The 23,754-nt window shown below is 35.0% G+C and overlaps 1 protein-coding gene across 5 annotated transcripts in view; it reads right to left on the bottom strand.

The window, feature by feature from the left end:
• LOC123013852 (tensin-1) overlaps window positions 1-23,108 on the bottom strand; it is an 81,051-nt gene extending 57,943 nt beyond the window's left edge. For all 5 annotated transcript variants that reach the window (XM_044412692.1, XM_044412693.1, XM_044412694.1 and 2 more), the window contains exon 1: window positions 22,795-23,108. In XM_044412692.1, coding sequence (XP_044268627.1) covers window positions 22,795-22,878 — 84 coding nt within the window. In that variant the 5' untranslated portion in view covers window positions 22,879-23,108. The remainder of the gene's footprint in view (window positions 1-22,794) is intronic.
• Window positions 23,109-23,754: the final 646 nt, after the last annotated feature.

Raw genomic sequence — 23,754 nt, 5'->3', positions numbered from 1 at the left:
GTCGTTTCGGTTACAATAAATTTGCTTATAAAACTTTTTATTTATTATGAAAGTTGACCTGAAGGCCCCCAGCAGACACTTACAGCGAACCCCCAACAGCGCAACACCGCAGAATATTATGTTATTATTTCAGAAATATTGCATTAAAGATTTGCAACAAGCTGCACATTCCTACCTGTACACGCACCCTTCAAAAACAATAACAATAAAAATGAAAATTCCGAAGCATCCAATAAGAAGAAATTAACCAACGGTGTGCTTGTTGAGCACATTATATGTGCTCAGATACCCATAGAATGTATTACATTAAACACGCAAACAACTCTTCTTACATACGACGTACTATAACAACAGATGGCAAAGCTTCCAGACTCCTATTAATCCCCCTAACCCATGCCCGACCACAACTCGAATTCCAGCACCGGAAAAATCGCACCAACACGAAAAATTCTTATCTCATAGGCGCAGAACGCGAAACAAACGTTCAACATGAAGTCAATTTGCATATCGTTGTTACAGATTGGCGCAACAAACACGAAATCCTAAATAAACACATTCCTGCATGTAGGAGATTAGGGCCATAGTCGGATTGCGGCGTCTTCTGTTATTGCCAGCAACAGCAAGTGTTATAGATTACAATCTTGCAGTGCCCAGCTTTTAATAAATTATATAATGACTGTTTACGCAGCTCGAACTTGACGTCAGCTTTGTTTAAGTCATGATATGGAACTCTTGGTTTTATTTTACATGATTTATGTGCTTTATAAGCTTCCTTCCGAAATTGTGATACCTGTAAATACACCTACTGCAACTTGACATTAATTAAAAAGCTCGCCGCAAGTATGCTGTTATTTCCCGCCAGAACTGCACATTTTTTAAGTCCTGCAATATACTTCATTTAAAAAACTCATGGTTTATTTACCTTCCTGCTGGCATTAGCAATTTAAAATATTTGTCACTCAAAAATCTCATTTCGCGCCAAAAAAAATATGCATGTCGTTGATCACGTTTCGTAAATACCGGGCGTAAGCTCATTCGTCCCCTGAAATTGTTTTCAGGAAATTATCCAAAAGCTTGGACCTTTAGAAATTTCAATTCGTTTCGAATAAGCTCTAAATTTATTAGAAAATTATAATTTAATTAAACCGAAAAAGTTTTACTTTGGGCCAAGCATTGTTATAATTGTTGTGGACTAATATAATTTACAATGGCTGGAAATGAGAAAGTAAAAGGAAGAAGTAATAAATCTACACAGTGGGACGTTATGCACCATTAATGTCAAACAAAAGCCTTCTTGGATTTATTCGGTCATGCTGGTTTCGAGGAGAACTATGGGTGTATGTCATATGAGAAGGTTTAATACGACCAACATTCAGATTTATTCTCACATTTGAATTTTTAAGACTAACCGACTTTACTTGAAATTTGTTTTACTCTTCAAAAGTTTGAAATTTATTTCGCATTATTCAAAAATGGGAATCCTTTCTACCCTTTCCTTTTCATATATACATTCAAAATTTTAGTTACTTTAAATATTTTTTACTTTATGTAAATACTAAAAAGTTCCAAATCTAAAATTCAAATCTAACCTTGCAAAAAATAAGAAATTTATAAACAAAAATGTACAAAATATTTTCATAGGCTCACATAATTTAAATTTAAATAAAAACAAACTTAATCCCTTTATCGTGAATTTCAAGAAGTGATGATCTACTGATGTAGTTTACAAAACAGCTTTTCAGACTGAACTTTTCCACAATAAAAACAATAATCAGCACGCTGCGACTTCATTCACTTTTAAATCCAAACCAGAAATCGATATCAAAGAAAAGCTATCAACAACCGCATTCCAACCGTGTGTGATCGAGATGTAACAAAGCATTCCTCTATTGTTTGTAGGCAAGAAGAAGCTTCGTGCTGCGGCTTTTGAGACACTGAGCTTTGAATAATTCATAAAGCATACTTTTGTGTACATACATTCGCTTTAAACAATACGTAATCTAAAACAGGTGTTCATCTTTTTTATTCAATTCCACAATCATTCATGTCTTCTCATCAGCCATGAATAAGATGCGGATTTTCAGCCGGTGCTTTGCTTGAAAACCGAGTTTTATTAAAAGCCTGCTACTGAACAAGGCGCTGTGTTTTATTAATTAGCTTTATTAAAGAGCTGCTTGTTATCTTAATTCCTCTTGTCAACTTTGACCTCGATCAGTTTAATTCCCAGAAGACGAAAACACAGTGCTTGTTTGATGTGTGCTCGTCTAATTAATAACGGAACTTATGATTTCGCACAAATGATAACGACTATCACCGGCCTAAATTGTTTATTTTTTTTTCAATGAACTCGCAGCTGTGGCAAAATTAGCCTTGAGCGACCAATATTATACCAAATTTTGATAAGAAATAAAAATATAAATTTTATATCCTCTTGGTCGAAAGTCTAAAATTATTATCGTTGTTTTGGAAGAATAAGTCTTCAAAAATTTTGTTATATTTGAATACGATTAACTTTATTTAATCGACACCTAGGACATATAACTGTCGAAGCAATTAATTAAGTCGTCGTGTAACAATTACCCTTAATTAGAAACCGAACGTTTGTGACAGGTGGCGAAAGGACTAACACTTTAGTCTAACAAAAGGCGCTTCACAATTAATTTAATCACAGACGAACCGTATTTTTCCAWCATAAAACTTTTATTACTTGATAATGTGATACTATTAATCTTCGTCATCGCGCTATGGACCTGTTAAATCTTTCTGTTTTCTAATTCAACAGATTTTTTATTGATAATAAAACGAGATATGAAAGAAAGTTTACGTAATTCAAGTTGAAAGAAATCAACCCAATTCTGAGCTAAACGAGGTTGACAAACGCTTCCTCCTTGTTAAAGACTATCAATTAGACCTCTGTTCTCAAACTATGTCAATCTGTGTAAATCTTGATCGGTATTCATTGAAAAATGGTTTCGGGACAAGATAATGGGCCATAGATCATGTTCTAATTGTTAAGTTCAGAGTTTAATAGACGTTGGTTAAGAAGATAGAGAATTGTATTAGTCATTAATTATGTGAACATCTTCCAAAAAGCCGCACTGTAGCAAATCTGGTCGTTAGAGCCTCAAACATAAATATTCTCCTGTCAGTGCCCAATTCTGTCCTAACCCTCTTCCGAGGAATTTCGAATTCTCTTGCAAGGTAAAATAACTCATTATCGTCCTCGTTGCTCGTAAAATGCAAGATTGTCTACACAAAATTATTAACAATGATGGGCCATTAATTATATAGTTTATTTTAATGTGTGGTCGTTATATCTTGTGGTTATTGCGATTACATGTCAATAGACTGCGGTCGTTCAGAAGATTAACCAATTAAGCTGATGTTGGCGGTGCTATTTTGAAAATTTAACCTATTGCTATTTCTTCAATTGCTTATTTAATTCAATAGTCGTCTGTTTATGGCGGCGGAATTGTTTGTGGCTTTCAATGATTTGTGGTGTGGTTGTGGCCAGTAAATCAGAAAGTTCAGGGAACACTCGCAGCAAGAATTTGAGCTAGAATTTTCAGTTCACCAATTTTATTAATTTTTCAGTGTGTTGTTGAACTAGTACTCGTACATCATAAATTTTAGTACATATAATTACAATTTGTTCTCTGTTCGAGATAATGATTTCTCTTTTCGAGAGTGGGTGCTGTTAAGACTTGATAATAAATCTAAAATGACAACTAAAATATTTTTTCTAGTTTTTCTACCTAGTAAACTATTCAGTGACAATGTTTTTGTGCATTAGTAGGCCTGTGTACAATAAAATATTGCAAAATTAATATTAAACAAATGTCAATATTTACACATCTGCGTTATTTGTTTCCTTGTTTCTTACAACTTTATCTAAGCAAAACAAAATATAACACTCTATTTGCGCCCTGAAAACAATGAGATCACCGTGTAGCAAGCACATCATTTCCAGAAAAAAAATAGTATTCCTGTCTGAAATGCTTTGGCTGTTTCAAAGTCGATTTTTTTTTATCATCACATGCGAAATGGGCACCGGAGAATAATTTATCCTGAAAAAATGAAGCAACAAGAATTACATTTCTGCAATAAATGGTTGCTGGTAGTAAACTGAGAGCTGCAACAAAAATACCTAACAATTTATCACAAGCCTCATATAACAGAACAGGTGAATTATGACCTGCTTATTTACTTTATATAGACAAAGAATTTCTTCAAGAAGGTGACAATTATTTCTCAACGCGTTTATCCTTTAGTAACAAAAAGAAATGAATGAATTTTCAGCGTAGTTAGTGGGGACACATGAGCCCACCTTTTATCCTCATATTGTTGGGGTGGCGCGGGGTAAACGCTGACCATCACCAATTTCCTGGAATTGCGGTCGGGCCACCTCCTGTCCACATATTGTGTTCTCCTTGCGTTGCCTATTGCACACATCTGTGTTAAACAAAGCACAGTATTTATGAAAAAGCTCCTAGCTTCGTAATTATGCCGTTTTGATCAAAGCACGTTTTTTCTCGTTGTGGTTTACGCAAAGGAAATTGAACTGCTTGTACAAGATTTATTGGCACGTAGCTGAAATTTGCTAAAGCTCACGTTCGTGTTGTTTACCCGGATTCAGCAATAAAAAAATAATTGGACTTGTTGGAATTTTAATGTTTTGTCGCAATCTCAGCTGCAGGTAGAGATTTGGTGATAGATTACGTGGGTTGGAGTTTGTAAATTTCCGGACTGGGATGACACCAAAGCTCTAATTTGACAAGTCTGTACCAAAGCGAAACTAAATACTACTGGGTTTGGCGCTGAAACGAGCTGTCAGCGATGGTATCCCCACTTTTTTCGATACATAGTCTTCTGTTTCGTGCTTTAAAAAGAAGGAAATTTATTACTGAAAGCACTATCTTTATATGGAATTGATGATGCTCCACAACAAAAGTTATACAAAATGTGATACGAAAAAAGGCCGAGACTTAGACAAATGGTTTGGAATACTAGTCTATGAAACGTATCCGGAGCACCGATTAAAATTACTCAGATTAAAGTGCTGCCATAATTCAAGATTATAAGAGGGTGCTACGCCTAAACGATTTATTTTTTATAAACCGTCTGGCACTCACCGATTAAAGGAATTCAGTCACTTGAACATACCTGAAACAAACAATTTCATTATAAAACCACACTCACTAAAGATTAAAACAGAACAATGTATTAACTGAAATTCTAATTAATTTAATCAAAGTGAGGAACGATGTTTTACAGACTTGAAACGTCATTCGTAGTAATAATTTTTAGACAAAGAAACTAATTACGTCTTAAAACTACAAAAATTACAACGAAACGTAAAATTAGAATTCTGAAAATTACCAAGAGATAAATCCGCAAAATTTTTAACCGACAAATGATTTCATAACGTTATCAATATTTATTTATGCGGCATTTAATAAACTAAACACTGCATTTCGTAAGCCGCCAAACAATTTAATTATAGCTTGTTGTTATTTAATTTACTGATTAAATGGTTTAAGGCATAAAAATGTGATTTATATTTTAATTACATCAACCGCGAAGTTCCTCTAATTAAATTACTCTATAATTCTGCTACAATTATGCTTAGATTGGATTGGTAATTGCATCAATGTGATCAGGGCTTCGATAAAAATTATTAATGACATTTTCTGTTTGTGTGTCCTTACTGAAAGTTCTCAAGGGTGTAACCAAAACTTATTTGCAGGATAAATTCCTATAACACATAAAAAACGAAAACAGATCGTTCGTCGTGTCATTTTCACATAACAACATCAATACATGTGTTCGTTCCATCAATGTTAGTAGCACAGATTTTTGACATCTGGATGTAGAGTGTAGGTGACTATAAAATCCTTAATAACTTCCCATGACTTTTGTGTAATTGTATCTCTTAAAGGCTTCCTGCTTGTCTTTCCTATGAATTCCATTAATCACTCTCATAACTGATTCGTAAAAATTTCACTTTCAGCGCTTCTACGGAAGCACTCATTGAGTTTAAAATACGAACAAGCGAGGTCGTTTGAGTTTCAATTTGTCGTCGGTATTTGCTATTTGCGTCTTTTGTATAATTTCAAGTGCGACCATCGACATTTACGCCTATTGTGTTCCCGCCGGCATCACTCTAGATAAGACAATCGCGCCCAAAATGTGGATCGTAAAATGCGACAATTTGGCTGCAAGATAACTGACGAAAGACGCGTGTATTGTGAAAAGCAATTAACCCACTTCATGCCACAAAAACGGTCACATTGTGCCCATTTTTCCCTACTAATGACTTTCCGCGCGAAAAGCCCTCGAGTTTAGTTTAATGAAGTCGCCTATTGAATTTTGTAATCAAGCTCTATTCACCACGTATCAAATATCAGGAGTTTTTTAGCAAACATCTGCCAGGACAATTAGGCACCCGCCCAGCAGCTGATTTTACTATTTCGTGATGTTTTCGTATAGGGGACGCTAAAAGCTTTTGGGGTTTTATAGCTATTTTTATGGTGAAGCGTACCGGAAAATTGATTAAATGTAAAAGGCGTGAACACAAATGATTCATTATAGGAGGCAGAAAGTGAGGCCGCTGTGTGAAATTCCTTAAATCCTTAATTAAAAGCCTCCTCATCCGGAGATAATCCTTACATCGCGCSCGATATTGTATACCAGAAGCCTCGACAAGGGCCAAGAATACCGCAGATCTTAATCTTTTCACACGGCATTCTCACATGCAGTCGGCGTTTGGAGGTGTTTTAATGCCTTAAAAGGCACAATTACGGCAAAACCTATTGTTAGTTCGGTTGCCCGCCGCAAGCGGTTATGTGGAAACTCAACGCTTCGATTTTCCTTGGAACGAGAATTAATGAGGATAATTAGGAAGGGTTGATATTATACTTCATATCGAAAACAGCCCATCGGAGCTCTAATCTCAAGCAAGATTTCATTTTAATTAGGTGGTTAGGGTAATTAATGGGCATAAAATTGAAAAGCGATAATACCTTAACGATGGATTTTATAATTAAAACTAAATTTAGATCGTCGCATAACTTTATCAGCAATTTTAGAAAGTCTAAGTATCTATTTACTTTGAACACCATGTTCTGCATTTACTCATAATTGAACTCCAGATGTAAAAAAATCAGTGACACTAGTATCCCAACCTGTAATTTCACGTGTTTGAACTCACGATTGGATTAAATCACGAGACAGAAGGTCGAGCTGTCAGTTTAATTATGAATATGAACTTTCAATAGCCGAAGGCGTCTTACATTTTTACTACTATTTGCTAAGTGAAGAATATTTTGGCAGCTTTATGCTCGAGATGTCCCCTGGATTTTATTCTAGCAACGCACGATGTCATTTCGTCGCTTCCGGCCTTCTGGGGCCACTAGAAAGTGTCGAAGGAGACTCTTCTTAGAGATTTACAAGCATTAGACCTGTCGGTGATCATTATTATGAGTGGGGAGGAAAAGACTCTAACAAGAGTTTTTCTTTTTGCTGGATACAATTTTATACCCAGCACATATTTAATTATATGTTGTGCGAGATGTACAGCGGTAATAGGTAGAGTTGTAGATCGAATCGGGTTTAATTATTGCAGTGAGAATGCGTGTAAGTGGATATCTGATGCTGATAAATAATAAATACCACATAAGAGGGACATCTCAAGTTACAAAACAAAAATAAGTCACGACATACAAGAGTTTTTTCTATAAAACGATACCGAATGTTTTTCTCCTGTTACCAGAAGCGACTCTAATGACGGATTTCCTTCTGACCTTCAGTTGACAGTATCATTTTTCATGCTCGAGGGTGGTATTTAAAATATCCCTCATGTTTATTATAAAACTATCGACCGATTCTATCACGAAAATGCACAATAGATTTCAGGAAATGCATCAGACTGGTATGACAAGTTTTGGGGCTGATTTATCATTCGTTGATCCTTGAAGAATTTTAAGAATAACGTCAGCAGGGATAAAGCTTTAAGGATAAGTTATTTAGAAAGAGGTACACATTAAGAATTCCAGTAAGTTTGTAAACTTGATTAATGATCGTCGGGATGGAAACTTTAAGAATACTAAACTTGAGCAAGTGAACAGAAGCAGATTTTAATAAAGTAATAGTCTTATTAAAAAAAACCTTAACATTTTTGGAGAAAATAAAGGTATAAGAATATATCTACTTGCAAATGACACAGCAAGAATTACAACTAATTATTTTAATAGCGGTTCCAGACTCGTAAACATAAATTTTAAATAGAAATGAGGTGATTACAATGTTTCAGAATAATTCATAAATTGTGTTGTAATTTGGTAGTCGTGAAAAAGGCATAATTAAGAGAGTTTCTGTTTGATAGAACACTATTGAAAGATGACTATGAATGAAATTAGTTTAGCTCTGAGATGATCTTGATTAGAAACCGATGCTCCATCAGCATATTACCAGCGTCCATGATTAAAGATCCTTTTATCGTGTCTGATTGGAGCTTGCAGGTGTATTCGTTAACATATTTCCGTTCAAAGCCCGCAAAGCGACTCAAAGTGATCACCAGATAACTCGCATAGAAGAACAAAAGTGAATTCAGTTAGCAGAAACTAAAAGTTCTGTCTATTAATTCTTGACTTCTTTCTTTTAAATTTTATTGAAGGGAATGTTTCCTCGTTATAAATCTCACCGGCAATGCCGATAGATAGCATGCTGTAACCCGCCCACATAGTTAAGGTATAGTTCCAACATAATAACTAATGTAACCGCCACAATCCTCGAGTTTCTAAAGAGCTTCAGCAGTGACATGTAAATTTCAGCAGAGGACCGTCCAAGTCAGCTGTCTTGAGTGCTATTACGCAACGCGGAGATAAAGCTGTTTCTTAATGAGATTATTAAAAGCTAATTATTAGGGCCAACGATGTGTTGTCTTGGCGCCAAAACTCAACTCATTATACAGATTATTATTCATTAAATAAACAAGATAAAAATGTATTTATTTAAATTTAACAAGCAGTAAAATTTAATTAAATGTATTAGGTTTGAGTGGCAACATTGAAGTTGTTGACGATGGGGTTGCGACCTCATAAGGACCCGGACGTGATTTAGTTACGCTAATATCAGGATTCTCCGGTTACGCTTGGTAATTTTCTTATAATTGACATTTACCTTAGCTAATGCCGTTATATTGTAATGCAATATTTACACTATCGCATCCAATTAAACTGATATAGATTTCTCAGAGGCTTTAGCTGAGCAAACACCAAAGCTGCGTGTCTAAATACAATAATAATTTACATTTCGTCCCGTTTCTTGCCACGGGTGCTGTACCAGAAAAAAATATTAAAAAATTACACGAGATTTSATTGCATGTACTGCGCTAAATGATGATGCAATTTAAAACTCATCATGTTTAATTTTCCTATTGGTTAAATTCTCAACCATTACTTAATCTCCTCCCAATTATTGTGTACTCTACTTAACCTTTATTTGTCGTTTTGTAAGCGATCCGTTCTCGTCAAAATAATTACAGGAAAGTTGCAATTAGTGTTCGCTATTAAGTTGAAGAAGATTAATCCTCAAGGGAGTACTGTTGGCGCTGCAAAATCAGGAAACTAACTCAGTACAGTTATTGCACTTTAGCAATGTTTGATGTGAAAAGTGTGACAATAAGATTTATTGTGTTAACAGCACCTCGTGTATATAGAACCAGCAGGAGTGGAATAAACGAAGCATAATACATTTGTTTATTACCTTGTTGCTTATATTGACTTAGCAATTTCCTTCGCAATTAATTAAGTGGCCGGTTTTGTGACACTTTAACAAAGTAAAAATCCGAAGCTGTAATTAGCGCCAATAAATCGTTGCTAATTCAGTTATTAACACTTTTACCTAAAGTTGGACAAGTTAGCTGCAATTAGAACCTTGAAGAATTGCCATTAGCGGTCTGAGGTGTGTAATTATCTTTACTATTGAAACTGGATGAATGATAATGATTGTAATTACCTTTCCCAGTTGATAACAGTTGGTGTAAAAGTAAACAAACCCATAGTTTGACCTTAATAAGATGCAATTTCTAAAGGTAACGGGGTTGATCTATGCGCTTTTTGTGAAGCACCGATCTTGACATCTGTCAGCCCCATAAGGATTCATTCCGGTTTCCTAAAGCGGAGAAAATGTCCCACACATTCATTACGTTTTACGGTCGCTCATGTGCTTCAGATTGCTAGAAACATTCAGACGTGTTTAATTGTACTTCTTTTGCACTTATAAAGCAACGAGACGTGATCGATGGATGTGGAATCGGTTTGATTTCTCTAGATGTAGGTGTGCTCAAACAATTAATTAGCTGCCAATAGATGAACACACCCTAAAATATTTGCAATCTCCTCGAGCTGGAACTTAGTAAGTGCAAAACCAATTTGAATTTTAAATTTAGATTAATAAATGACACATTAAATAAATTACGCTTATAAATCAAGCACTTAAACCGCGAAGAAAAAGTGCGACCGTAATTGTCCTATTTATTCAATAATTTTCCTCAACGCTAAACTCGCACGCAAYGCTTTGAAACAAACCAGAAGGCCATCTACCAGATGTCAACCACAAAACAATACGAATTAACCGTGGAAAGCTTCGGCCACTTGGTATTCAGAGCAATATTTGCTTCGCAAATTTTTGTGAAAGTCAATATTTTCAAAGAACTGTGTCAGATGCGATTCGAATATCAATCGATGATAGTGAAGAAGAGTTATTGTTGACTTAAGTTTATTTAAACGGATCAAAACGGTGGTACTTTGTTTAATACATTATATATTTCCTTTGACTTAACTCGTCCCAGACATTTCAGTGAAAATCATGACTTACTGAATCGAATGCATTAGCATAATTTTATTAACAATATTAGCAGACTTCGTATAATTTGACGTGTGAATTCGAACAGGACCAGACTCACACAAATGGAGGTGCAATAAAAGTGTGATTATCAATTTTGATAATCCGACATTACAACAGGATGCTGAAGCTTAGTTTAGATAGAAACTGAAATAATAGCTTAAATGGCCTTTAATCTCTGGCAATGACATTGGGAGGAAAAAGATCGCAGGAAAAATACAACACGACAAATATTTGAGTGGGAGTTTGTATAACAATACCACAATAAAATAAAAAAGACGAGAATCTCAAACTACACTACTTATCAAAAAATCGTGAAACGGTTATCGAAGTACCAGTTTGTAAATTGTGCTTCTTATCCTGCTACAAGAAGCTTATAAATAACTGCATAATTAGCACCTGATTACAAGGCTATATCTTGAAAGGCACCCACATTTCTTAAAAATGATCAGAGTTTAATAATTCTCCATAAAGATGAAATTTCCACGTCCCGTGTGCATTTTCAAGTAAACTTTAAAACCTTGTTAAATTCGAAACGAAAAAGGGTATTAAATGACCCGTGATTATCCAAACAATGTATTATTAAACTTGTTAAAGCTGCATTCACAATCACTTGTAAACAAAATTGAAGTAATAAAAAGGAATGATAACAGGAAAGTCGTGGGAACCGCTAAGTGGTTATAATGCAACAATTTTAGTAATCATTGTTAATTTTTGCGGTACCGAGGATTAACGCGACCTACGATAATGTTATTTTCAGTTTTAACAGATGCTTGGATTTTTCTCGGAGTCTTGTCTAGTCGAACATGTTGAATGATTAAAAACAGGTAATAAATTTGCGGCGATTTAAATATTAAAATTGCCTGTCGTACTTGGGTGAGAATGCAAACAAGAGATTAAAATCATGTTTAAAAAATGAAGAAAAATGGAAGTACACAAGCTAATAAGGCTAAATTTGGACAAACGTATTTATGTGGGTGCGGTGCTTTGTAAACCGTCATTTATTTTTATAAAGATATGTGTTTAAAAGTTCCAGCAATGGTAGTTTAGAAGAAAAACTACATATTACCAAGATATAAAAGAGACAGAAAATGTGATTTTTGCATTTATAGTTCGGTCTCTATTTGATTAAAACGTAATCTGACGGAAATGAGCACAATCATGATTGCTGTTGGCAAAAATTCCAATTTATTTCAATAATTAAGATAGAAGATAGAAKATGATTCTTAAYGAACCCTGCTGGCTGAAATGAAATAACTGCTGGCATTTTGCAGTAATTCAAAACTACTCTAACTTTTCGTGATTCATATCCAGTCTTCTATGTAACTGTCGATTGCAAACGAGCAATTTATAATCGGAATTCGGAGCAGTGGGTCGACCATTCTGAAAGAAATAATAAAGCTTTTTCACAAATAGCCCTTGACCTAGAGCTATATCAGAATGATTTCAATCGACAATTACTCATCACCAAAAAGAAAAATGTTGTCGATTTGTATCGACTTGAGCGATGACATGAAATTGATATATTATTTTTTAATCCAATAAATTGGCCATTAGAATGATGACTTTTTCTCCTTGTTTTAACGACGGTGATAAATCGATGCAGACATTGGTAAGGTGTGTCTACATAATAGCAAGAATAAAAAAAGTGAATCATCAGCCACCCTGCTTACCAATTATCTAGCTGTACTTTTGTCCATTCATTTACTCCAAATTACCTCCTTTCGTTGAACTGTTCAATAATTGGATTCACTTCAGAGGTACTACATAATTTATAACCCATTTAAGAAGTGTCTAATTAGTTACAAGGATTCTATTAGTATCAAGCTCCAAGCTACGCTTCTAAATCTCTCTTCCGTGGAAATTATAATGAGGCAGTTTCTGCTGCCTCTAAAATCCGCAAACATTTTTACTACACATTGTCTCGTGTTCACTAGACCTTGGCGTTCGTAGAAATTGAATCCTGCAAATTCTTACACAATAACTAGATCGAAAATAAAGCTCTGAAATGAACGAGATAAAAGCTACTTTGATGAAGAGCAGTTATTTAGAAACACATGTTTTTGATTAAACATTTTTAGCCGTAATAAATAAAATGCTGACAAGTAAACAAAAACAAAACGTTATTTCCCCAGAAATTAATCATCAAAAAATCTGCGTASACATTTTTGGATCCACATCTGGCTTTACTCTGCTTTAGTCAACTCGAAACTCCATCCCCATTTTTCTCTTTTATTACATTAAATCAACACTAYGGAGTTAACGTTGAGCTGTCATAACTGTTAATTCGACCATCAAGCACCCGAGACCGGAAGAATGTCGTCACTTATGTTGCGCATTGATCAGACTGAAGCCGCTAGAGATGTCAGCTTTTGTCTACTTTAAAAATTTTAATTAGAAGCCGTTTTTTAAAAGCTTAGTTTAACACAAAGCTTGTTTCGTACTCCTTTATGTTGTTTCTTCCACATTTTCTTTTTAATTGCTTCGTTAGCATAAAAAATTCACAAACAATCTCATGAAAATCACTCTCAAACTACCCTTATATTGGTTTACTGCTACTCAAGAAATTAAAATTCTTAAAAATGCTTTCAGGTGATTAAAAATTGACGAAGCAACAAAATTGCTGCTAAACAACTCAATCTTTCATCCCTTCATAAATTTCCTACTAGTCCGCATTGAAATCCGACAGAAAAATTGATCTTAATTGCTCCATTTTACCATTGTGACCCAGGAAAATTACCCAATTACCCGCACGCACGATTGCCACCCATGAGCAGGTACTAGGTAGGAGTGTTCTTCCAAAATCACCTTAGTGCATTAAAAGAAAAATACCGTTACAGAAAGACTTTACAGAAGACGACCATCCACACCTAGCCACAATACCGACAATAATGGTACTATCAGACAAATACCAACACAAAGCCGAGCCTTAGTGACTTCCTGGAACGGAAGAAATTCCGCACGAAGAGCGCGTTCCTCCAAAGGTCTCCCGATAAAAAGTAGCCTTGTTACGGTTAAAACTACCATTTAATTGCATAATTCGCGTTGATGATAGTAGAGCATTACATAATCATAACATTCACGAGGTGAGTTTAGTTAATAGCACGTGGGAACTRTTGGAATTGGAGAAAAAGCACAATTGTTTGTTTAAACACAATTATGTATTACATAAGGTATTGTGAATTGCGTAATAACGATATCGTGGAGACAAATATTTGACATGTTACAAAGATAGTTTTCACCTTTCAAGGTTTTTTTCGATTTTATGACCTCCAATAATGTGAATTATCAATTTTTATGACGATCAAAATTAATCAAGATTCTACACAGCTGTTTGAAGGAATATTGCAAAACCTTTTGCTTTCTTTAAGCGCCATTGAATGCTCGATTGAAAAAAACCCATGCACGCGGCAATCCCCCTCGAAGCCTCTAGCCCATATATGGGAGGTACCCATTCATGAGAACACACATTGTTAGTCTGTGTTAGTTCGATAATAGTGGCCARGTGACTTTGTTTACTCTATCTTGATCTTGAAATTAGATACGACACAGTCCGGACAGCCATAAATTTGAGATGGAGAGGTTTTTGAGACATTTAGAGTACAATTTTGTGGCTTAATAGACCTTTTTGGTTTGTTGGCGTACACTATTGCTCCCTACCTTTCTAGGTCTCAGACAATATTTCACTGGTTGAGGCGTCATATTTCACGTGAAATCGTTACATCCACCCTTTGAGGGTTAGCACGTGTATGAAAAAGTTCCGAAGGGTAATTTATACATCTGGTCGCCACTTCCGGTATGTTTCTTACTTTTAAAAGGGGTTGTGGTAAAAAAAAATAGAATAAATAGCAACCGAGTCCTTTTACTTGTTGCGTGTGTAGGTAGCCACTTCTTGTTTACAAACGTGTTAAAAGGAAAACTGGTAATGATTCTAAATAATGTACTCAGGAATTTCTACACAGATTTGTGAAATAGTCTCTAAAACAGTGTTCTGTTGAACTTTATGACTCTTTGTGTTTGTGATCGGATCATTGCAGTTCAAAGTTGCTTTTTCAAAGAGTGACGGGAAATAATTTTCTCTGTCACACGCTTACAGAGCGGAACACGACTTTAACATAATYAGATGAGATATGACTGTTCCGATGTCGCGAAACTGTTAAATTAATAAAGCCAACTTGGTGACAACGTGGAATCACTAAAAGCATCAGTTTCCGTTACAAGAAACGCGAAATAAGTAGCTTTCAACACAATTTATGATGAATCTATTTAGACACATGGTGTAAATGCCACATCCAAGTATACAGAGTAAAGTCCATTTTCCAGATTTTCCCAGGCGAACGGGAAAAGTTATTACCGCATTCCGGACATAAAAGATCGCCTTCTGAAAGCTTAATTAAGACAAGAATTCTGTCCAAAACTCGATGCAAATGCGACAAAACSGTCATGTGTTATCGCCTACACCGGCAATTAACATGTTGAACTTCTCATATCATATMTGACGCAATTGTGTTGATGGTCACGAGAGTATTCAGATCATAGCATTTTTCGTTAAAAGGTGTTGATTTAGTCAGTATTTTCCGAGATTTATGGCTTCCTTAAACAATTCTGGCCATGTCTACGGGGGATTACGTCTTAACGTAGAGTCGGAGTAATGGAGGCCTTTTATGACAGCTCCGGGGATGTGTGGAAAAATACACTCAATTTTTGAGCGAGAGCGAGATTGAAAACTCAGTCAAATTTAATATTATATGCAACTTGCTACAAATTTATGCATGCTTTAGCGTCAAAGCCCTTGTTGAGAAAAGTCGGAATTTTAAATAAAGAAGTTTCGGAAGCGTAAGATTTAATTTCGAGGAAATATGAAGCCACTACAAGAATATTTATTAAATAAATTACCGAATTATATGAGGGCCGACGCGAGGATTCTTATTGCTGCAACTTATTACATATTCAAGCAGCTTTCCAGTGGATTTAGTTTTAACAAAGCAAGTGGAAGTGACTGAAATTAGTTGAATACTGATATCAGTATCAGATTTTAAAGAATTTATATTGGACGGATTGTAACAAAGGGTAAATGTGTAGCACTTGAACTGACAGGAGAGAGACAAATAACATTTGTTGGCATTAATTCTAAATCCAGTTTATTTAACGCGTCTCCCTTATTTACTGACWTAATTTAATTTAATTTGTTTGTGTTTCTTTCAATTTAACATTCCGCTTCACAATTTACGCCGCTCTGTAACCCAACCATTAATTTAAATAAAGATAAACTTTAAAAATCTTGCAATAAAGTATGTATGGACTATGAAACATCAATAAAACCGACATTATACTACATACTTGTCATTGGACATAATTATAATTTTAATTAGTMGTGTAATACTCCCTTCACTAAAAAAGCTGGTTAGTTTATTTATCCTGTTGTAATTACTAGTCGTGAGTGGTAATAATACCCAACCTACGAGTAATAAAAATAACGTGATGTCATTTTCTAGCAAAGCAAATATTTTTCAAATAAACAAAACAGGAGTTAACACTTTTTAATAATAAAGTCCGGTGTCCAGGTCCGGTGTTAAGCTCTTGCTAAAAATTATTCAAGCTTTGCTACATCTCTCCTGAATTATAAATAGCAGGAAAGTTTGATAGGTCCATAGCACCTTCCCAAAATGTGCTATTTAGTAAGCAGCAGTGATAATTTGTCAGCGCGAATACGCGCTTTTCCAMCACTTTGTAAACACCGAGCCTTCGGTATGTCTTTTATTAGTCTCTAAATCCTGTCAAAATTTATAACAATTTCTCGTAAAAACCGCTACTATATTTATTAATAGTTTAATTAAGACGACTCAATCAATAACAAAATTAATAAAATGGAAGTAAGTGTCATTAAAACTTTGGAAGTCTGGACTTTTCTAATAATTATTTTTTGACGTTAGCCTTAATAACTCATCTGAAACAGATGGTTTCTGCAAACACGCCGATGATAATCCATTTCCGTCCACTATAAAGATGTGAATTGAGTATCAATTCGTGATGTCATAGACGGAAAATACGTGAAAAATTACAGAAGTTAGTGCTTGTTACTTCCGCAACTTCCGATTGATACGAACTTATCCTAACCAAATTATCTGGTCTGATTAAACCGGCAAAAGGTGATTTACGAGCCAAGTTGCTCGCCCTATTTGGGCAAAGTTTGTTCGCATGTCAACGAGAGTTTTGCTTTTTTATATAATTTAATACCGGGAAGTCGTAATTAGTATCCTCGAGTTGATGAAGCTGTTAAATTACCATTTAAATTAATTCATAATAAAATTGCAAAATATGCCGCACGCATATAATCACTGTATTATACTGCAACGTTTAATTTTCGGCCAAACAAAATTTTCGGAAATTTAAGGCTCGAGTTTAATGGCAGTGTAATCGCGGACCACCAAGAGGGAATTTCTTTTTTTACAGTTTGTGGCATGTTTTCGACTTAATTACACGATAACGCAGAACACGCATGTGAAATCSGGTCGAACCATTCTGATTCGATTCAGACAAAATATTTCAATGTGTTTATCGTCTCGTACGACTTTAATTAAACCTGTAACTCTCAACAGAACCAACAATACCTTTGCTCCGAAATCACCAATAAACTCACTTTAACTGCTTCCACCAGAATTAAAACGTCCAACTTGAATTATCTCAAAGTAAACTTGACATCGAATTAAAATTTTGTTATTTTTTTCTTCATTTCCGACATTCTGTTTATTATTCCTCGCCGATATCATCACTACTTGCTGATGCAGGCCCGTCATCGCATGTCCAGTGTTGAAGAATCTTCGCAATGGCCAAATTTACACGCACTTTGCAGTCATTGACAGCCTCTTATTACACATTCAACATGCAACGGCGTTGTTGACTCTTCCTCTAAAGAAAACTGTCAGAAATATGCAATGCCTATTTGCTACATGCTGCTTTTATTTATAAAGACAGTGAATATCAAGTAACATGTAAAAGTTTGAAATTTGTGACAGTGCTATTTATAGGGAGTTACAGGTTCACGTGAATTGCTGACTGAATTGCTTCTTTTGTTGCCTTGTGTTGAATTTTTCCAACACGTGGGCACGAGCAACGGCGGATATATTGCAAGGAAAATCGAGCAAATACGTTCAATTTTTTAGTTTATTTAAAAATAAAACGTTCTTTTGGTACACCAGTCCSGATTTTTTTGCAATAAAAAATATGTTTTTCCTTTTTCTAAAATAAAACTGAATGTGCACTGTCTGTCTAGTTGTTTATTCCTGGTTTGTCTGTAAAAATTTATATTCCAGCCATAAAAATCGGAATTTACATTCCTTATCTCCATTCTCCAATTAAAACGGACTTTCTGATTACAAGCCCAAATAGCGTAGGCTTTGGATGATTCATAATCTAATCACTATTTTTCGTATCCCAAGCGAATAGCATGTGACTCGCCAATAAACAGGTATAATTGCAACATCACGTAGAACGTTTATAAATGTTTGACTGATAATTTMAACAGTTATTTTGCTTAAGAGAARAAAAATGCGTTAAGAGTAGAAAGCAGCTATTGAATCAATTGTATRCATTTTATTTCAAAGCTTTTTATCAATTCAAGTGCTTCTTTAATTAAAAATAAAAGTGGGCAATTTAATTTTATTGTCCTATAGTCACAAAACACATAATTTGTTTATGTAAACCATTTGGCTTATTTCTAGATGTTTCATCATGCCCAGTGATATACAAGACTAACGTTACTTAATTAGTTTGTGCTATAAATCTTAAAATTAGGTACAGTCACCATAACGTAAACAGAAAACTGAAAATTGCTCCATTTCACGCTTCTTCTCAGWTTCTATTTCAAGAATTTTATGAAAATGCGTTATAAGTTRATTTTTAAATGTCCTTGTCACTTCTACATTATAATAAAGCATTCCAGACGCGCCTGCCGTTCCAAAAGCAATTTAATTAAAGCATCATGTCAATTCAGAAACTAAAATTTTTCATCTATGAACCACAAACGATTTAATTAAACCGAACTTTTGGATTATTCTCCCATTGTTAATTTTCTATAAAATCCAGATCATTTCTCAAAACATGTTTTAGTCAAAAACCTAGAATTCGGACAATACCCTTTTGTAAATGCATCTGGAATAAAACTGATTTATCGCACAACTCAAGTTTTAACCACAAAAATTGAGCGTCATCGATTTGTTTTAGGCGATGATTTAATTTTTACCACAACAATTTGTACTGTTAACATCAATCAAAATTCGAAAGTCGTGTAATGGTAAGTTCTCCGATTGGTTTGAAATAATAATTAGGCCCGTGGCTCATTTGAATACACGAACTCTCCATGACCGTTTACTTCGGTTTTTGAATACAAATTACTGTTGAATTATTCACTCGTGCAAGAAATGAACGCGCGGTCTAGAACTCACTTTTTGGAGCACCTGGACCAGAGATGGACGAGAATATATTCCGATAAACCCACACAAAAACCTATACGTAAATTGAAACCGAAGCCGTTAATGGGCTTTCAGTAGTGCAACATTTTTGTTAATTCAGTGGAGCAAAAAAAATAATCGCATTGGCAAAACGAACTTAAGCCCTCACAATAATTTTTCGAACTCGTCCAACTATTTGCATATCTCGTGCCCCAGTTTCAATCTCTAAAAAGGTATTTATTGCAGTAATGTCTCTGGCTTCGCTTCAGAATCAACAAAGGTTTTATTTGATTAAACTCAAAAAACAAGTTTGCAGAAGCTTGCGAAACGTTTTAGCTAAATCAGGATTTCATTGATAATTATTTTTTCTTGAAATTAATAGTAGTAACATAATAATGCTGAAGTGACTTTTGTTTCATATTATGATGATCAGGATTTTTATTTTTGCTTTAGAAGCACCTGAATTTATTTATGACCGACAAAACCATTTGTAATTCTTTCAAGAAATCAAACAAATGGCATATATCGTAACATTTCTTTGCGTTCAAAATATTGGTGAGTTATGGGCGTCAATAATCGATATGACATTTGCATTGGTCTTAAATTCCAAAAATATACAATCGGGTTATCAGCATCGATTTTTGTTCGGGGTTTCTTCCACTTTGTTGAATCTATTTTACCCCGTCACAAAAATATTTTTCAGACTATCTACCAACACAGAATGTAATTCAACAGTGGGGATAGATCTAATTGTAAAGTGTGATAATAAAGCTGTTAGTAAGCAAATTATCCCGAGCTTTGTTCCCGGCATACAATAATGTCCTGGAAAACGGAATATGTAGTTATCTGGAAGTTATTTGAAACAAATTAGCTCAGACAAAACAGCAATTTAGCGAAATGAGTCTATTTTTCGTTTCAATCGCGAACAAGGAAATTGAAATTTTTAATAAGAAAAACAAAGCAATTCGTGCACCGACTTTGATAATCAAGAATTGTTTTTATCGACCGCATTAACCCGAAATCGACGAAATAAACAATGAGTTATTGTTCACGTTTGCAAACAATGGCGCCAAGAAAAAAAATCAAAAAGATGACGGAATGTGCGATTTATTCAAACCCTTAAGTCGCGACTAAACGACTCGTAGWCCTGGAAAATTTAGGTCGCAGAAACTGTGTTCCGTCATATTAAAACTTGTTTGCAATATTTAAATAGTGAGGAAAATTGGAAATAATTGTCGAGTTTTACGCACAACATTTGCTTCCCAACGACATTGGAATTACCTTGACATTGACTGTTGGTAATAATCGCCGAGTAAAATGGYGAAACGACTTGATAAGAAATAACAACTGACGGTCAATATCTTGAAAGCTGTTTGTTGCCTCATTTTTAATTTCGGAAACGTTTTCAAAGAGATTTTTGTATGAAAAGAGATAAGACAAAAGATCATCGGTTTATCTTTATTGCTGTWGAATTTTCCGCAAGAGAATTAGTCCAAAATTTTWTTCATCCTTCCTCATTAACATCGCAGAAAACCCGGTTCCATAAATAAATGCATGACTAAGAGTGACATAACAAAGTGTAGGTAACCATAACAAACCATCAATGCRCCGTAAATGGACGAAATTGTAAAAACCCTTTTACGATTCAATTTGTAAGCTGACCCCTTTTTCAATTTTCGTACAAAATTAATGCTTAAAGAAATAATATGAAGTCATAAAAGGGCGAGCCAACTTCTGGTCTTACATTATTAAAACCGAGGCGCAAACAAAAATGGTTAAAGTCAAATCGAGACAAGTTTGAAATTTTTCGGKATTTACTGGCTTACACCCACGCCGGTTCTTTAGAAGTGGCAAAGGTCAGAGCATTCTCCGCCCTTTTGGTAATTTATCACTCTTTGTGGCAGCAACAATATGTAGATAGTTTAACACAAGCCGACCACTATGGAGGTCCAGCGATTCATCAAAGTTGGAGGCTATAATGTGGCACAAGTATCGAATTAACTTCCTGAAATCTGGGGAAGGTAGAGCTTACAATACATAACTTCGAAATAATGAATGATGAATCAACTTCCTCTTGGATTTCATTGTTCCCAGAGACGTATGTACTTAATAATGTGATGCTCATTGATACGATCAGGTAATTTATCTTACTACCTGGGGCCACYTATTACTAATGAAACAGCAAGTAGCAAATTTTTTTCTCATTTAGAACAGAGGCGGAACGCTAAGGTCAGTAGCAAGGACAACGATGACAATTTAATCGATTCAAAGACATTTTCCAAGACAAAAATTTGTATTCTCTAGATCAGTTACTATTACTTAATCGTCGGACAAAAATATTCTGGTTTCACGTGACCAGYATTGACGAAATTAACCAATTCTCAGAAAGAGTGCATTCGACCCTACCACATGATTTCGTAAATTACCACCATCACAACTTCAAGCTGACTGCTTGATGTCAAGGTCTAGAATTTGTGCAGGATCATGATGATGATAATAATTCATTATTACTTAATAAAGCAGCAATTAGTAATGCACTTTCCCACGTTATTTTTGTCAATAGCTATTAATTAGTACCATAAAGAATACTATTACACCTCCAGACCCTCAATTTTTCAATTAAAACAAACTTAGTTGTTTCATTTTCCACTGGTTAGCCATTCTAATTTTCGGTCATTGACGTCCACCAAAAATTGTAATTATTTCTATTTAAAATTTAAATTTGGTATCGTGCAAACATGAGCCAAAAATTTAACCAAAACTATTCCAAAAAAGCAAGACCTTCCTAGATATTATATCACTGTCACTGACCTAGACGCAAGGAAATTTGTAGCCTATCCTCTCGGGGAAGCACTTTCCGAGCTCCACTTCATCATGGGTTTGATGAGTGTTCATTCAAACACCCCTTTATGTGTAAGGAATTTTTTCTTTTCATTCTAGCAAGGCATGATAAGACCGAAAAGCTGACGATTGCCACTTGGCACTCAACATTTTGCCTTTGGTGCGTTTTGATTAAAACGGCGATACCACCGGATCAAAGCGGCACAAACAATACAGCTTAAAGGCACAATTTATTGTCATAATAATATTACGGTAGATATAGGGTCGCAATTGAAAGAAGGGGAGTTCATAAAATGTATACAAGCGGCTCAAGTTGCACGATTAGGCGATTAGATTTAACCACTTGTTAAGTTATTAGAACTGAATGAATAGAACATAAATTTTGACAAAGCAATTGTGCAAATTTTATTTCGAGTAAAATGATTTGTTGTCAATTCCGAATGAAAACAACGACAGGAAAGCGTATGGCAAACATCGGTTCTATTTTTAGAGCGTTTAATTTGGCGAAAACAGCTTATAAATATCGTTTATGTTATATAACGCAAAGAGGATCCTAACCTTCCCAACGCCGCTGTGGTATAAGCWGGGGTTGGCTTACCTTGAGCAGTAGGTGAATGGGTGGGCTGATGGTTGGAGCTTTTTTCTTTTCGTGTTGGCACAGACACGACTTAATCCACGGCATTTTTCCWAATTCTACGTTACACCTTATCCTAATTATTTGACACTGGTTTGACTTAGCCTAGATAAGCGACTGAAGTTAGATAAGCACGATATAATAATGAATTTTAAATTCGCGGACTACAACTACTTGGCCGATTTAAAATTCATCATAACATCACGTGTGTTAGTAGAATGCAATAGCGCGAAAGCCCGGCATTTGGGTWGCTTTCTTCCGATGTTGAGCGCTCGGCTTCCCGGACGCAACTGACGCGCGCTCCGGCCCGGAACTTGGAAAACTCAGCCTCTGTACCCTTGCAGTTCGACTACTGAAGGTTGATAGGAATAGGAAGTGTGCTAGCATTGTTCGTTGAACTTAATTGTTCAGGACTTGGACAATTGTTGGCTACCTGGGCCTGATTTTTCAACGATCACGTRTACGAAATGTYAGTCACCAGTGATGGGAATAGACAATGATGTGACCTTAAATTACTATTATTGGCAAGAACGACTTAGCTACGGGCGGCTGCCTAAGACGCTTCCGGATCTGCTCAGGAATTTTCAACGGAATGAACTAGTTTTTGATATCAAAAATAATAGCCGCAAATTTATTAGCGAAATTCTTTTACGCTCAAGTGAACAATATCAAAGATGTAACAAGTTTTTAGAATAAACCAAAGACGTCATATTATTTCAGCATTCGTTAAACTTTTTTTCTATTTAATAAATCAAGCATTTCTGCAATGTTCCATAAAAAAAATAAATAAAAACAATTCTTGTTTATTACTATACATATATTCAAATTCTAATTCAACTTAGGTCTATTTAAAAAATGTTTCACCGCAGTCCTTTAGTTTTCTTAGTTTTAATCGAAAGGAAGAATTAATTGAAAGTATGCTAA

The sequence above is a fragment of the Tribolium madens genome, unplaced genomic scaffold (assembly GCF_015345945.1).
Source record: "Tribolium madens isolate multiple individuals breed KSU strain unplaced genomic scaffold, Tmad_KSU_1.1 Scaffold_96;HRSCAF=242;Tcas5.2_LG5, whole genome shotgun sequence".
In the NCBI taxonomy this organism is placed as follows: domain Eukaryota; kingdom Metazoa; phylum Arthropoda; class Insecta; order Coleoptera; family Tenebrionidae; genus Tribolium; species Tribolium madens.
This window is presented reverse-complemented; position numbering and strand designations above follow the sequence as displayed.